Source organism: Leucopleurus acutus (assembly GCF_964270905.1).
Source record: "Leucopleurus acutus genome assembly, chromosome: 4".
Classification (NCBI taxonomy): Eukaryota; Metazoa; Chordata; class Mammalia; order Artiodactyla; family Delphinidae; genus Leucopleurus; species Leucopleurus acutus.
This window is the reverse complement of record NC_139146.1, coordinates 123053165-123070450: the sequence shown is the minus strand read 5'-3', so window position 1 is coordinate 123070450 and position 17286 is coordinate 123053165. Positions and strand designations below refer to the sequence as shown.

General features: G+C 36.5%; 1 protein-coding gene across 1 annotated transcript in view; it reads right to left on the bottom strand.

The window, feature by feature from the left end:
• Positions 1 to 17286, bottom strand: part of TLL1 (tolloid like 1) — a gene marked incomplete at both ends in the record, with an annotated part of 254674 nt that overhangs the window by 146436 nt on the left and 90952 nt on the right. Inside the window, one exon of the mRNA XM_082838587.1 lies at positions 346 to 456. Within this exon, the coding sequence (XP_082694713.1) occupies positions 346 to 456 (111 nt within the window). The remainder of the gene's footprint in view (positions 1 to 345; positions 457 to 17286) is intronic.

Genomic DNA, 17286 nt, shown 5'->3' with positions numbered 1-17286 from the left:
AGAAAACTACGTAACTTTGTAAATCTCCATCACCTCACTTGTAAATCACAATAAGCAGCTACCTTCATGGGGTCATTATGAGGATTCAAAGAGCTAACACCTGCAGAGTACTTAAACCAGGCCCCATACATGGTACATGGTAAACACTACAATATCTTTGTTAAATACATTAATTAATAAAATTAAAACTATGAATAAAACTTAAATTTCTAAATAGGCTCATTCATATCAAGAAAATCAAAGTTGATCACTGGAATATTAAAAATGATCTAAAGAGTATTTTAGCATTTCAAGAGTATATTTTCTTCTAAATGAATGCAAACTGAATCAAATAATCAACTGTACCTGTGGTATGTCCAAATTTTCCAAAGGGGTTCTGTGTAAGGTCAATTGTCCTATCAATTTGAAAGATATTTAAGTCTTCATCGTCTAAGGCAATGTCACCCCAAAACACAGCTAAAAAACAAAATTTCAATTAAAATATGAATTATTTAAGAACAAAAATCGATGCAAACAAAGCTAATTAGAAAAATATTGCTAAAAAATGTGGAAATGTGGTCCCTAAAGATATAGAGATATTTCAGAAAGTAAGTGTAACTGAACTTACTGGACCTGTTACAGTGTAATATGAGCCACCTGTGAAAGGATGTGACCCACTCTTTTTACTTTGATGTTTGAGGGGAGAGGGAGAAAGTTATTTCTTTGAATGAAATGGCCTCAGATTTATGGGGTGGGGGGGTTCTAAGAGAAGAAAATTCAGCAATCATGGCTAATTTGCAAATAAGTGAAAATCTGATAAGAATGCCTATATTTACAGTGGATGTCTGAGATCAGCAGGTCTTCACTGACAGGTAGAAGAAGAGGTAGTAGCAACTAAACCGTGTGCTATGATAGCTTCATAAAGTGAAGTTCAATTGAGACAAAAGAATATTGCACTGTTATAGCAACTTATTCATCACATTTTTATACAGTTATAATGCACTTTCTCTAAAGATGGCATTGCCTCTGAGTCTCTATAAAATGTATAAATTAAGTCAACTTTTATTTAGGCAATGACCAGGTGCTGACCTTTCATCATTAATGACAAATAAGACATTGTCCATATTTTTAGGAGCATCAAAATCATTACCCTGATCCTGGAAACACTCTATCTTTTATGCCCAGCAGTTTATGCTACTTAATAAAGCAAAGCTCTATAAACCATTGTGAATGTATTTAAACCAGTAAGTGAATTCTCTTTTAAGGTCAGAAATATACATTTGCATAAAAAAAAATGGCCTCCTTGTTTATTTGAGTCCAAAAGTATCCCTTTGTACTATCAGATGTCAAAATATAATAACTTTAGGAAATGTAGCAAATTTAAGAGAGAGAATAAATTAATCATGAAATAGTAAAATATTGACAAATGCCATGGAAATTCTGGGATATTTGGTTCTTGATACAGGTTTACAAATTTGCTTTTTAAATTTTTTCTTCAGATTTTTCTTCTGCAAAACCAAAAAGGAGAGGAGAAATTTACATTAAAAAATTTAGAGAGAATCCTACTCAATATATTGTAATCACCTATAAGGGAAAAGAATCTGAAAAAGTGTATATATATATATATATATATATATATATACATATATATATATAACTGTATCACCATGCTGTACACCTGAAACTAGCACAACATTGTAAATCAACTATATTTCAATTTTAAAAAGTGAAAAATATTTAGAAAATGACAAAATCCATCCTTTTCAAATCACTTTTACTAAATTCAAACCTTAATATGTATGAATTTTAGCTATAAAAACTAATTAATAAAATTAGTTTTAAGCTATACAATGCTTTAGGCTTTGATCAAAGGTTTATCATATAAAATTGTATACTTAGTTTAGTTCTCTTATACAAAACTGACATGAGATAAGAAGGGGCTTATTTATGTGTAAATCTAGAAAGGAAGAAAATAGAAACTAGTTCAAGACGCGTTATCAGTTCAACATATGAAAAAATCTTCATTAGAATTAGAATTCGCTCATCAACCCCTCTCTTCTGCCCTACTGTCAATGGAATGGCAGTCTGTAGAAGTAAGTGATGCTTACAATCTTTTGATATCAGAGACGAAGAAGTCTGTAGAAGAGTTAATAGTGCTGACTAAGAAGTTGGTCTTGATGCCTGAAATTGAATCCAGATTCTAATCAGCTTCATACACATGCAGCAGGAACTGCTGTCTCCACCATCCCTAAAGCCAGACATCCTAACAAATAGATGGCCTACCTAAATAAAATATTTTTCAATTATATAAAGGCTGGTTCATTTTCATAAATAAATTTTGCACTTTTTTTTTTCAAGATTTTTCACTATTCCAAGGTAGATACAAGTTTGCTAGTTATTTAAATCTCCTATCGTGTATTTACTATGAACATAGTTGTGAACACTGACTGGCAGTGACTCTCTCAGTCTGCCTCTTCCGTGACTCTCAGTCTGCCTTTTCCTTCCCTAGTGCTGGGGGACAGTTAAGGACACTAAAAAAGTGCTTCTCTTTTATTTTTCCAGGAATCACAGCAAATCTGGTAAAAATGCAGGCTCTGATTTAGTAGGTCTGGGGAGAGGTCTCAGATCTACATTTTTAAGAAGCTCTCATTACTACAAATAATTATCATTGTCATTATCTTTATTAGAATCATTTTTTTCTCCAGCAATAAATTTTACTCCTCTCTGAATCAGCTGGTTGACTTGAAAGCTTAAGCATTCAACCAAATAAAGTGTATTTCGTCTGTACTACATTTATATAATAAAGGTAGTAGTAAAATAAAACTCAAATGTGTTTTAGATTTTTATTTTCTTGTAGTGACTTTTCACATACAATAGGATTCATGTCTTGATGGACTATATCAAACGAAGATCAGCAGTCCAAGTTGATATAACACTTCACAGAAGAAAAAAAAATATTTCTGGGATAAGAACGGCATAAGACCAGATGATTCTCGAAGGAGACAAAACTGCTCTGGAGTACATAGCTTATTTTTTATTTATTGTTATTTTTTTCTGAACTAATAGCCTCAGTAGCTTTGCAGTTCTGAATATGCCATGAATTGCTTCAGGAGCAATAGTGAGTGACTAAGCCAATTCGTATGTGTGTAGACTTGATATACTGCAGGCCATATACACCATTAAATCTTGATATTGTCTACAGCAACAAAAAATAGACATCTTAGAATTTTCAACCTATCACATTGTATAAAATGCAAAATTTCTTTTTTTTTTGCACACATTTGAAGGTTTCCTTAATTCACCTTCTACTTTAGTCTAAGTGACTTATTTTTACATGTTAAATATTTACTTATGCATTGGCATAGCAAGCTGGACGATGACAATTTATATTAATATGGATTTAGAATTTGCATTGTAATCCAACATATATTTTTTATAGAGGCTCCAAGATATTTGTAATTCTCAAGTCTACTTTGGAGCTTTTTGTTTTTCTTTCTATATGGTATTTTCATCAAAAAACAAAAATTAAAGAGAAATACTTTTAAAACTATAAATTATCAGGCTTCCCTGGTGGTACAGTGTTAAAAATCCACCTGCCAATGCAGGGGACATGGGTTCAATCCCTGGCCCAGGAAGATCCCACATGCTGTGGAGCAACTAAGCCTGTGTGCCACAGCTACTGAGCCTGAGCTCTAGAGCCCGTAAGCCACAACTACTGAGCCCGCATGCCACAACTACTGAAGCTCGCGTGCCTAGAGCCCGTGCTCCACAAGAGAAGCCACGACAATGAGAAGCCCTCACACCTCCAACCTGCTGCAACTAGAGAAAGCCTGCGCACAGCAACGAAGACCCAACACAGCCAAAAATAAACAAACAAATTAATTAATTAAAAAAACTATATATTATCAGTCATTAGCCCCATTTAATACAGTGATTTGAGTTTAGTGATATCAGATACAGAAGCAGTATAGGAAACTGGTTATAAATTACTATACTAGGGAAATGTTCAGTACAATTAGAATATTTACTATCTGTTTGGAATTCTGCTCAGATCCAGTCAAAAAATAGGGATGTAGTTAACCAATAGGCCAAAATAAAATGTCAAAAATAATAATTTTGAAACTACTTGGAAAACCACAGATTTTGTTTTTCCCCAAAGGCTATTTGCATTCATTGTACTACAAATTTTTTTTTTAATCAGAGACCAAAAAAAAAAAAAAAAAAAAAAAGGGTGCTTTTACTGCACATTTTATAAAAGAATATATGGTGAAAATAAGCCATCCAAGGTTGTGATTCCCTACACTCTAACTTTAAATGATGTCTCTTCCACCCACATCCCAATTCCCCAGTGATCTATAGTCCTGCAGTTCTGAAGCTGGGGTACAGGGACCAGCTTTAAGGACACTTCAAGCCTGTGATTTTCTAAAACCTGTATGCAAAAAATATGTATGAGTTTGTAAACACAGTCACCACATGTTTTCCAGAGAAGATGTCCATAGTAGATTGCCAAAAGGGGTCACATAAAGTAAAGAACCTCTACTTTTGCAAAAAGCAGAGCCTTTCAATGCAGTCAGGAGAAAATACTTACAAACTAAATATTCTCAAGAAAACGAATATATTTTCTTGATAGTTGATGACTACTTGGGAGTACACTGTAGTAGACAAGATGACAGAGCTCCTCAGGCATTTCTTACAGAAAGGCCCCCAGGAAGCTCCTCTCCCCAGCTAACCCTTAGGGGTCTCACCCGCCTCCAAGGCCTGCCTGTCTTTCCAACACACAAGATTTCATAACATGCTTTCGATTGTTTGATTCCTCAACCTAAGTTTAAAAATACTGACCACAGGAACAATGTGTTGCTCATGTTTAAACACTCACTGCCAGAGTGCCTGACATAAAGTAGTCCTCAGTATATGTTTTGAGGCACAAAAATTGTGAATGAGTAAATGAATTGGGGTATAGCTGTATATAACAAAAATGAGGCTAGGCATGCGACATAATTCACAAATTTGCCTTATGACCCCAAATACTAGGTGTTCAACCATTCCAAAGAATATTTCAAATCCTTTCAAGCTAGAGGGAATTACTGTTTTATACTTTAAAATAAAAAACAATTAAAAGGTAGCTGTCTTTTTTTTTATTCCAATAGCATATATTATTAAGTGTAGTTATGGGAAGTGTATCCTTTTTTCCTAAACATCACAATAATATGCTCAGGAAATACATGACTGAACTAACAGATCAGTTATCTTGAGACATAAAGGATTTGAGAAATAACTTAAAGATTCAACAATAACCAAGAGGACTTGCTTATCACACTTTTTCAGTTTAAACTTTATGCTGTTATTGGTGTTGGAATTTGGGAGGAAGATGACGTCATGTGAAGACCTGACAAAGCTACTTTGGCTGCTGTAGGCTAAAATATAGACCTAGGGAAAATCTCCTCAGACAAGGGCAACAGCGAAGGCTTAAAAGTCAACTATTTTTACATGATTGACAACCACTAAGCAAATTCCCAAGGAAAAGTAAGATTTGGCAAAAGATCCAATATATATATTTTGGAGACACCGTTACCTTACTTAAAAGAGGAAATAATGTTCTGGTGGCATTTCATATGCACAGAATAAATTTTTTCCCCAAAATGACAAACATGAAAGTTTGGGAAACAATTATCTAACATTTTAAAAGTTCTTGATACAACACTAAAATAAATGAAGATATATTTTTATATAGATTCTCAGAAATGATCTTCAAAAAAAAAAGGGTAAGAAATTTTTCATGTAGTACATTTTTTTCTTAAATTTCTAATAATAATAAAGAATTTGTAGTCCAGTTATTTTAGTGGTTGTTCATAAAAAAATCATATGCAATGCTTTATTTAAAATATTTCATAGGGTTTTTTCAAGATCTGCATTATAACTTCTACCATATACTATCACATAAGCTGAACAAAATCATCCAATCTACAAAAAGTGTGACGTGGTGAAGTATAAATGATGAGTTAAATAAAATGGTTTACTCATCTTTCTCCGATAAACTGGATTGAAAGGTGCTTCTGGATAATATGACTCTCATCTGCTGCCTTAAAACAAGATGCCTCGGGCTTCCCTGGTGGCGCAGTGGTTGAAAGTCCGCCTGCCGATGCAGGGGACGCGGGTTCATGCCCCGGTCCGGGAAGATCCCACATGCCACGGAGCGGCTGGGCCCGTGAGCCATGGCCGCTGAGCCTGAGCGTCGGGAGCGCAACGGGAGAGGCCACAACAGTGAGAGGCCCGCGTACCACAAAAAATAACAAAACAAAAAACAAGATGCCTCTATGTACCAAGGGCAGGTGTTTTGGAGGAAGGGGGTATAAAACAGTATAAAAAGCTAACTGTTTGGGCCGTTATTTAAAAAAAAAAAACTGTCCAAACATACTCCAAATTTAGAGGTTACTTCAAAGAACACAAAACTGCAGCTCGAGTTAAACACAGTTTTGATTATTTCTTGAATCAGGAAACAAAATACAGTCTCAGCACAAAATCAAATGTTCAATCTGAAATGCAAAGCAAATAAACATATGCATATACATGTACATATATACCATGCAAGGAATATTCCTCCAGAATATGGAGACATTTGATAATAATTTTTCATGATATTAATGAGTTTCAAGATAAATCTAGATTGATCGACAGATTCTGAACACAGAACATAAACAGCAATTTATCTTTTTTAAATCCTTTTTTTTCTGTTTTAATGCACTTTTACAATATGGATGTGATTAAATACTAAATTTTCAAATAATTGTATCTTCCTTCTTAAGTCAGAAAACAAAAGTTTTCCCACAAAAAAGATCCATCAAAATACCATGTCAATCTGCATTTATAACCCACAATACCCATGGATAGGGTTTCTCAGGACATTTTAAAAATGTCAACCACATCACAAATACTCATTTTGAACTCTTTGACTCAAAAGAAAAAACACTGACAGAAAAGTACTTTGATCAAGAAATGTAAAAATAAATATTGAAACTTATTTTGTGTATGGCCTAGTATTTTCCGTCACAAGTTTTTAAAAAAATGGTTTATTGTAGCTCATAAGTTTTTTAAAACTGCCATTTTTTTTTTTTCGTGGTACGCGGGCCTCTCACTGCTGTGGCCTCTCCCGTTGCGGAGCACAGGCTCCGGACGCGCAGGCTCAGCGGCCATGGCTCACGGGCCCAGCCGCTTCGCGGCATGTAGGATCCTCCCGAACCAGGGCACGAACCCGTGTCCACTGCACCGGCAGGCAGACTCTCAACCACTGCGCCACCAGGGAAGCCCAAAAACTGCCATTCTTATACTGCTCAAAAAATGAATATATAATCAACCACTACCAAGATTTGGTTTATTTATACTTCCCATGTCCTCTGTCTTATAACAATTGAGCTAACACCTGTTTTTCCTTCCCTTAGGCTTGTAATTGTCTACATCTGTGGCCAGTGTAGGAGTCACCCTGATACTTCTTTTTAAATTAATTTACATTTTTAAATTAAATTGGTTTATTTTCTAAATATTGACCTTAGCTCTTGGAGTAAATCTTTATGCCTTCCTGGAAGTAAGGTCATTCATGAAAATGCTATTTTCTATATTCTAGCTATGTTTTACCCATTGGCTGGTCACCTCTTCACAAAAACAGAAGAATCTTTTTTCTCACTTTCCATTTTTATTAGTCTATTGTTATAATAGGTTAAGAGAGAAAATGTTATATTCCAACCTTTCTGGCCATTGTTCATCTTTGTAAAAGATTTCCTCTAGAGCACAAGTCAAAGGTTGGAGTCTTTTTTCTTTGCTTAATTTATGCCATCGCACAGCCCTCAAGTCAACATGTGCTCAGTGAAATAGGCTTTACAAAATTTAAAAGCTCATTAACATCCTAAAAACTTGACTCCGCATACTGATTTCTATTCCTTCTCTTCTTAGCCTCAGAGACCTTCAGCAATTGAAAGGATAATTAAAGGGAACTTTATTCACACCAAAACAAGAAAAAATTGAAATATCTGTGAAATATCCTTGGTCAATATTATTTTGAACTTTGTAAAAGTTCCATAAAGTGTCAGTAACTTATATTGATATTAAATGTATGGTGCTTAATGTTAATAAAGCACCCTCATCAATATTATTCCAATTGAGCCTTAGAAAATTCTAGGATATAGATTCATATTATTAACCTGCCGATAGAATTTACTTTTTAAAAAACTTACCATCTCTTATTGCCCATTGTATTATACTATCTCCCTTTATTTGATTTGGGAGTTTATTGGCACTAACTTTAGGTAATTTTTTAGAGAAAAAAGATTCTGAGTCAGAAGCACTGTCTGTCTAAAAACTTCAATTTGAGGTAATGCTGGTGCCCCATATGAACCACTTGATGGTCTCATAGCAAATGAAGAGAAGAGGTGCCTTTGTTTTTGGATGGGGAGAAACAAGGATGGACTGCATTGGCATATGGAGATGATGTACTTCATTGACAATTGGAAGTGACCTACAAAAGAAATAGTATTTTAGTAGTACTACTAAATAAAAATGGAGTTCGTCATAGCTGGCGTGCTGGAAGGAAAGAAAACACCAAAGACTCTGCTTATTGTCTAGTTGCAATATTAATATTACTGAATAATCTTCCAGTAATGTTTCAAGTCTGGTTTTAGATAATAAATTAGAAGGAAATAGATGTTGAAATGTAAAATGAAATACATGCATATTAGATAAATAAAATCTTTATAAATACCAGAAAAATCATTATTTAAATTTCAATATTAAATAATTATGCCATTATTTCAATTTAAATATTTAGAACTGGCATAAGTCTTAGCTAATAGATATCAATTGGAAAACTGGCCATTAAATCCTCCAGTTTCTCTGTAGTAATAGTGATGAGTTATTTTTAAAAAGAGAATAACTTAGAAGCTAAATAAACTACCAAATGTGTATCATGAGCAAAAATTATATATTTAATATTGAGCAAAATAATACAGTTGGAAAAAATCTATTACTTGAATAAAGTCACTGTAGTCTTATAAAACCAACCAATGTCTGAAAAATGAAAAGAAAGGTCATAAACAAACCTGTATTTTTAATATCCCCACATATATAATTTCTTTGACATCATGTTTTAAATCATTTTGTTTAAGTGTATCCCTTAACTACTTATTGTGGATATAGGTGATTTTACTACTTTTGTCTTTTAACCTTCTTTTTAGCTTTATAAGGGGTTGATATACTACATTTGCCATATATTTGCTTTAATCAGTGAGATTTTTCCTTTTTGTAATGTTCACACTTTATTTCATCAACACAAAATAAACATTTATATGATTTCATGGAGACTAAACACATGCTACTAAAAAACTAATGGGTCAAAGATGAAATCAAAGTGGAAATTAAAAAATACCTTGAGACAAATGACAAAGAACACACACACCATACAAAATCTATGGGATGCAGCAAAAGCAATAAGTACAGGGAAGTTCATAGCTATACAGGCCTTTTTCAACAAACAAGAAAAATCTCAAATAAACAATCTAACTTAAAAGAGTTAGAAAAAGAAGAACAAACAAACCCTAAAGTGAGCAGAAGGAAGGAAATAAAAGATCACAGAGGATATAAATAAAATAGAGGCTAAAAAAAAGAAAATAGAAAAAATCGATAGAGAATTTCCAGGATGGTGGAGGAATAAGAGGACATGGAGTTCATCTCTCCCCACAGATAGATCAAGAATACATCTACAGGACTTCCCTGCAGTGGTTAAGAATCCACCTGTCAATGCAGGGGACACGAGTTCAAGCCTTGGTCTGGGAAGATCCCACATGCCGTGGAGCAACTAAGGCTGTGTGCCACAACTACAGAGCCTGCACTCTAGAGTCAACAAGCCACAACTACTGAGCTGCATGCTGCAACTACTGAAGCCCATGCACCCAGAGCCCATGCTCTGCAACAAGATAAGCCACTGCAATGAAAACCCCATGCACCGTGACGAAGAGTAGTCCCCCCCTCGCCACAACCAGGGAAATCCCGCCTGCAGCAATGGAGACACAACACAGCCAAAAATAAATAAACAAAATTTATTAAAAAAAAAAAAAGAGGGCTTCCCTGGTGGCACAGTGGTTGAGAGTCCGCCTGCTCATGCAGGGGACACGGGTTCGTGCCCAGGTCCGGGAAGATCCCACATGCCGCAGAGCGGCTGGGCCCTTGAGCCATGGCTGTTGAGCCTGCGCGTTTGGAGCCTGTGCTCCACAACAGGAGAGGCCACAACAGTGAGAGGCCCGCATACCGAAAAAAAAAAAAATAATACATCTACAAATGGAACAATTCTCAGAGTACCTGCTAAACACTAACAGACAATTTTGAACACCTAAAAGGACAAGAAAGATCTCCATGTAACCAGGTAGGAGGAAAGAAAGAAGAAGGGAAAAGGAAGAGGAGAGGAAGGTGGATGGGACCTACATTCCTGGTGGGGAGCTGAAGGTAAGGAGGTTTCCTCATCTGGGGAAACCCCCTCACCAGTGGGAGATCAGCTGGCACAGAAGGGGAGCTTTGGTGGCTTGGAGGAGAGCTCAGCAACTGGTCTGTGGCAGGCAGGATAGAGTGGGACCTACTCAGATGGTCCATGCCACAGCCCTGTGTGCCCCAGCCTGAGACAGGTGTCTGCTGGTGTGCACGGGGGCTGGGTGCTGGTATGTGTGGTTTGGAGAGCAAACCCAAGAAGGGGACTGCTGTTGGCTGTGAAAAGAAAGCCTGAGGGGACAGGAGCATTATGGAGGGACCCCACAGGAGCTGGTTCGTGTGCCCCTGCCATTGCCTCCTCCACCCCCTCCCACCTGGATGGCCTTCTTTTCCTGATCACTGCCTCGGCTCCTTCCTGCCTGATGGGCTCCCATGTGGTCTAGCAACCTCTAGAGCAGACTCCATTCGGCAGGACACACACAGAGGTGAGGCTAAAACCACAGTTAAGCCCCAGGGGCCATGTGACTAGGGAAGAAAAGCAGAAATCTCTCCTCGAAGCTGTGTGAACCACAGAGTTATGCCTCCACTGATGGCTTCCTCGCCTGTGAAACATCCGAAAGGGAATAAGTGCTCCTGCAGCTGGGATGGGTCTGGCTTTAGCAGCTGTGGGCTTTGTGGGCACGTAAATGGATTAAACGCTCCAACCAAAAGACATAGACTGGCTGAAAAGATACAAAAACAAGACCCATATATGTGCTGCCTACAAGAGACCCACTTCAGACCTAGGGACATATACAGACTGAAAGTGAGGGGATGGAAAAAGATATTCCATGCAAATGGAAATCAAAAGAAAGCTGGAGTAGCAATACTCATATCAGACAAAATAGACTTTAAAATAAAGGCTGTTAAAAGAGACAAGGAAGGACACTACATAATGATCAAGAGATGAATCCAAGAAGAAGAGATAACAATTATAAATATTTATGCACCCAACATAGGAACACCTCATACATAAGCCAACTTCTAACAGGCTTAAAAGGGGAAATCAACAGTACCACAATAATATCGGGGGATTTTAACACCCCACTTACACCAATGGACACATCATCCATACAGAAAATTAGTAAGGAAACACAAGCCTTAAATGACATATTAGACCAGATAGACATAATTGATATTTATAGGACATTCCATCTGAAAACAGCAGAATACACTTTCTTCTCAAGGGCACATGGAACATTCTCCAGGGTAGATCACATCTTGGGCCACAAACCAAGCCTTGGTAAATGTAAGAGAATTGACATCTTATCAAGCATCTTTTCTGACCACAACACTATGAGATTAGAAATCAAACACAGGAAAAAACCAAAAACCCCAAACACATGGAGGCTAAACAATATGCTACTAAATAACCAATAGATTACTGAAATAAATGGGAAATCAAAAAATGCATAGAGACAAATTACATGAAAACATGATGATCCCAAACTGTGGAATGCAGCAAAAGCAGTTCTAAGAGGGAAGTTTATAGCAATACAATCTTACCTCAGGAAACAAGAAAATCTCAAATAAACAACCTAAGTGTATACCTAAAGCAACTAGAGAAAGAAGAACAAACAAAACCCAAAGTAGGTAGAAGGAAAGAAATCATGAGGATCAGACCAGAAATAAATGAAATAGAGATGAAGAAAACAGTAGCAAATATCAATGAAACTAAAAGCTTTTTCTCTGAGAAGATAAAGAAAATTGATAAACGTTTAGCCAGACTCATCAAGAGCAAAAGGGGAGGACTCAAATCAATAAAATTAAAAAATGAAAAGGAGAAGTTACAATGGACACCAAAGAAATACAAAACATCATAAGAGACTACTACAAGCAACTTTATGCCCCAAAATGGACAACCTAGAAGAAATGAACAAATTCTTAGAAAGGTACAACCTTCCAAGACTGAACCAAGAAGAAATAGAAAATATGAGCAGACCAATCACAAGTACTGAAATTTAAACTGTGATTAAAAATCTTGCAACAAACAACAATCCAGGACCAGATGGTGTCACAGGTGAATTCTATCAAATATTTAGAGAAGAGATATAATGTATACTTCTGAAACTCTTCCAAAAATTGCAGAGGAAGGAACAATTCCAAGCTCATTCTATGAGGCCACCATCACCTTGATACCAAAATTAGAGAAAGATATCACACAAAAAAGTAAATTATAGGCCAATATCACTGATGAAAATAGATGCAAATACCACCAACAAAAAACTAGCAAACCAAATCCAACAACACATTTAAAGGATCATACAGTGTGATCAAGTGGGATTTATCCCAGGGATGCAAGGACTCCTCAATATACGCAAATCAATCAATGTAATACACCATATGAAAAACTGAAGAATAAAAACCATATGATCATCTCAATAGATGGAGAAAAAGCTTTTGACAAAATTCAGTGCCCATTTATGATAAATTCTCCAGAACGTGGGCAGAGAGGGAACCTACCTCAACATAATAAATGACATATATGACAAACCCACAACAAACCTCAATCTCAATGGTGAAAAACTGAAAGCATTTCCTCCAAGATCAGGAACAAGACAAGGATGTCCACTCTCACCACTATAATTCAACATAGTTTTGGAAGCCCTTGCCATGGCAATCAGAGAAGAAAAAGAAATAAAAGGAATCCAAATAGGAAAAGAAGAAGTGAAACTGTCATTGTTTGCAGATGACATGATACTATACAGAGAAAATTGTAAAGTTGCTACCAAAAATCTACTAGAACTCATAAATGAATTTGGTAAATTTGCAAGATACAAAATTAACACACAGAAATCTCTTGCATTCCTATACACTAACAACAAAAGATCATAATAAATTAGGGAAACAATTCCATTTAACATCACATTAAAAATAATGAAATACCTAGGAATAAACCTACCTAAGGAGACAAAATACTGGTACTCAGAAAACTACAAGATACTGATGAAAGAAATCAAAGATGACACAAACAGATGGTGAGATATACCATGTTCTTGAATTGGAAGAATCAATATTGTGAAAATGACTATACTACCCAAAGCAATCTACAGATCCAGTGCAATCCCTATCAAATTGCCAATGGCATTTTTCACAGAATTAGAACAAAAAATTGCACAATTTGTATGGAAACACAAAAGACACTGAATACGCAAAGCAATCTTGAGAAAGAAAAATGGAGCTGGAGGAATCAGGCTCCCTGACTTTAGACTATACTACCAAGCTACAGTCATCAAAACAGTATGGTACTGGCACAAAAACAGAAATATAGATCAATGGAACAGGATAGAATGTCCAGAAACCTATGCACCTATGGTCACCTAATCTATGACAAAGGAGGCAAAGATATGCAATGGACAAAAGACAGTCTCTTCAATAATTGGTGCTGGGAAAACTGGACAGCTACATGTAAAAGAATGAAATTAGAACACTCCCTAACAACATACACAAAAATAAACTCAAAATGGAATAAAGACCTAAATGTAAGGCTGGATACTATAAAACTCTTAGAGGAAAACATAGGCAGAACACTCTCTGACATAAATCGCAGCAAGATCTAATTTGACCCACCTCCTAAATAAAATAAAACAAAAATAGACATATAGGACGAAATTCAACTTAAAAGCTTTTGCTTTTAAGTAAACCATAAACAAAATGAAAGGACAAGTCTTAGAATGGAAAAAAATATTTGAAAATGAAGTGACAAACAAGGGATTAATCTCCAAAATATACAAATAGCTCATGCAGCTCAATATCAAAAAAAAAAAAATCAGAAAATGTAAGGTCTAAATAGATATTTCTCCAAAATGACATACAGATGGTCAAAAAGTACATGAAAAGATGCTCAACATCACAAATTATTAGAGAAATGCAAATCAAAGCTACAATGAAGTATCATCTCACAACACTCAGAATGGCCATCATCAAAAATCTACACACAATAAATGCTGGAGAGGGTATGGAGAAAAGGGAACCCTTCTATACTGTTGGTGGTAATATAAATTGGTACAGCCACTATGGAAAACAGTACAGAGTTTACTTAAAAAACTAAAAATAGAGCTACAATATGATCCAGCAATCCCACTCCTGGGCATATATCCAGAGAAAACTATAATTCAAAAAGATACATGCACCCCAATGTTCATTGCAGCAGTATTTACAATAGCCAGGACATGGAAGCAACCTAAATGTACATCAACAGAGGAATGGATAAAGAAGATTTGGTACATATATACAATGGAATATTACTAAATTACTAAAAAGAACAAAATAATGCCACTTGCAGCAACAAGGATAGACCTAGAGATTACCATATTGAGTGAAGTAAGTCAGAGAGAGAAAGACAAATATACAATATCGCTTATATGTGGAATCTTAAAAAAGGGTACAAATGAACTTATTTAAAAAACAGAAGTGGAGTCACAGATGTAGAAAACAAACTTATGGTTACCAGGGGTGAAGTGAGGGAGGGATAAATTGGGAGATTGGGATTGACATATACATACTACTATGTAGCGATTGGAATGCATGAGCCCCTCAGGGAGGGGGGATCTGAGGTGGTGATCGATGAGAGCGTGTCTCCCAGGCGGGAGGGGAATAGTGGAGGAGGTGATGACGGAGGCACATGAGCCTGCTCCAGTAGGAGCCCTCCTTAGTGCCTGTGGAGGCAGGAACCAGAGGGTGAAAAGAGATGCTGCAATGGCGGCTCCACCTTTTGCGTGTTTCCATGGTGGTCCGGGCTTCCTCCATGAGCATTCCTGATAGTGGAGCTCCTCACTCCTGTCCTCTCAGGCTGTCTACTCACAGCCAACAGCAATCCCCTCCCTGGGTATGCTCTCCAAACCCCACATTCCAGCACCCAGCCCCCTTGCACATCAGTGGACACCTATCTTAGGCTGGGGAACACAGGGCTGTGGCAGGGACCATCTGTGTAGGTCTCACTCTGTGCAGGTCTCACTCTGTGCTGCCTGTCACAGACCGCTGCTGGGCTCTCCTCCAAGCCCCAGAAGCTCCCCTTCTGTCCCAGCTGATCTCTCCACCGGTGAGGGTGCTTCCCCAGATGTGGGAACCTCTCCTCACCTTCAGCTCCCTGCAAGGGGCACATGTCCCATCCTGCTTCCTCTCCTCTTCCTTTTCCCTTCTTTCTTTCAGCTTACCTGGTTAGATGGGGATCTTTCTTGTCGTTTTAGGTGTCTGAGGTCCTCTGCTAATGTTCAGCAAGTGCTCTGTAAGAATTGCTCTATTTGTAGATGTATTCAGTTTTTTTTTTAAGTCCTTATTGAATTTGTTACAATACTGCTTCTGTTTTACATTTTTGGTTTTAGTTTGGCCGCGAGGCACGTGGGATCTTAGCTCCCTGACCAGGTATCGAACCCACACTCTCTGCAAAGGAAGGCAAAGTCTTAACCACTGGACCAGAGGCAAGCCCCTTTAGATGTATTCTTGATGCATTTGTGGGGAGAGATGAACTCCACATCCTCCTACTCCTTCACCATCTTGAGGATCTCTAAAGACAAGCCTTGTAATATTTTACTGCTAACTATGCTTTTAGCTAAAGGCTTATGGAAGATAATTCATTAGGTCAAAGAAGCCTCTTATGTTCCTATCTTGAATTTTAGCATTTTGATTTATAAAAAAGATTGGCCTATAATATTTTTCTCTTATTTTCACCTGTCTACATTTAGAATTAAAGTTATAATAACCTCCTAAAATGAGTTGGCAGACATTATTTCTTTTCTAGTTACTCAGACAACTTGTATAAGAGTGGGATTATTTATTCCTTAAACAGTTGGCAGGAATGATCTGTACCCATGTCTGAGCATGGTATTACATTTAAGGGCATATGTTTTTTCTAAAGAGTAGCCGAGTTGTTTCCTCGCTCCACTGCTTCTATAAATATGGAGCAGGCTGGGAGATGGGTACCACTACTAGAGTCTTTTCCATGTTATTTTTTTAATTTATTGAATTATAATTTACTTATAATATTATATCAGTTTCAGGTGTACAACAGTAATTTGATATTTTTATAGATTACACACCATACAAAGTTATTATAAAATATTAACTATATTCTGTGCTGTATATTACATCTCAATGACTTACTTATTTTGTAACTGGTAGTTTGTACTTCTTAATCCCTTCATCTCTTTAGCCCCTTCTCCCATCCCTCTCCACTAGTTTGTTCTCTGTATCTGTGAGTCTGTTTCTGTTTTGTTATATTTGTTCATTTGTTTTGTTTTTAGATTCCACACATAATTGACAATATACAGTATTTATCTTTCTCAGTCTGATATTTCACTAAGCATAATATTCTCCAGGTCCATCCAGATTGTTGCAAATGGCAGAATTCTATTCTTTTTTATGACAGAGTAGTATTTCAGGGTGTGTGTGTGTGTGTGTGTGTGTGTATGTGTGTATATATATATATATATATATATATATATATACACATTTATATATACACACATACACACAATGTATATGTGTATATATATATACACACATATATATATAAGATATATACCATATCCTTTTTATCTATTCATCTGGTGATGGACACTTAGGTTGTTTCCATATCTTGGCTATTGTAAATAATGCTGCTATGTCTATGGTATTTTTTAGAGGATGCTTTGATAAGCTGCTGACATCCCATCTCTTGTTTGAAGAATTTATTCCCAGATCCTGGAAAGGTTGTTGACTGAAAAACTTCAGCTATCAGTCCCCTTGGCTGAAGACTTGCCCCATCCATAGCCAAACCCATTTTGTGTAGGTAGCCAGCATCCAATAACTGGTAGAGGAGAATAC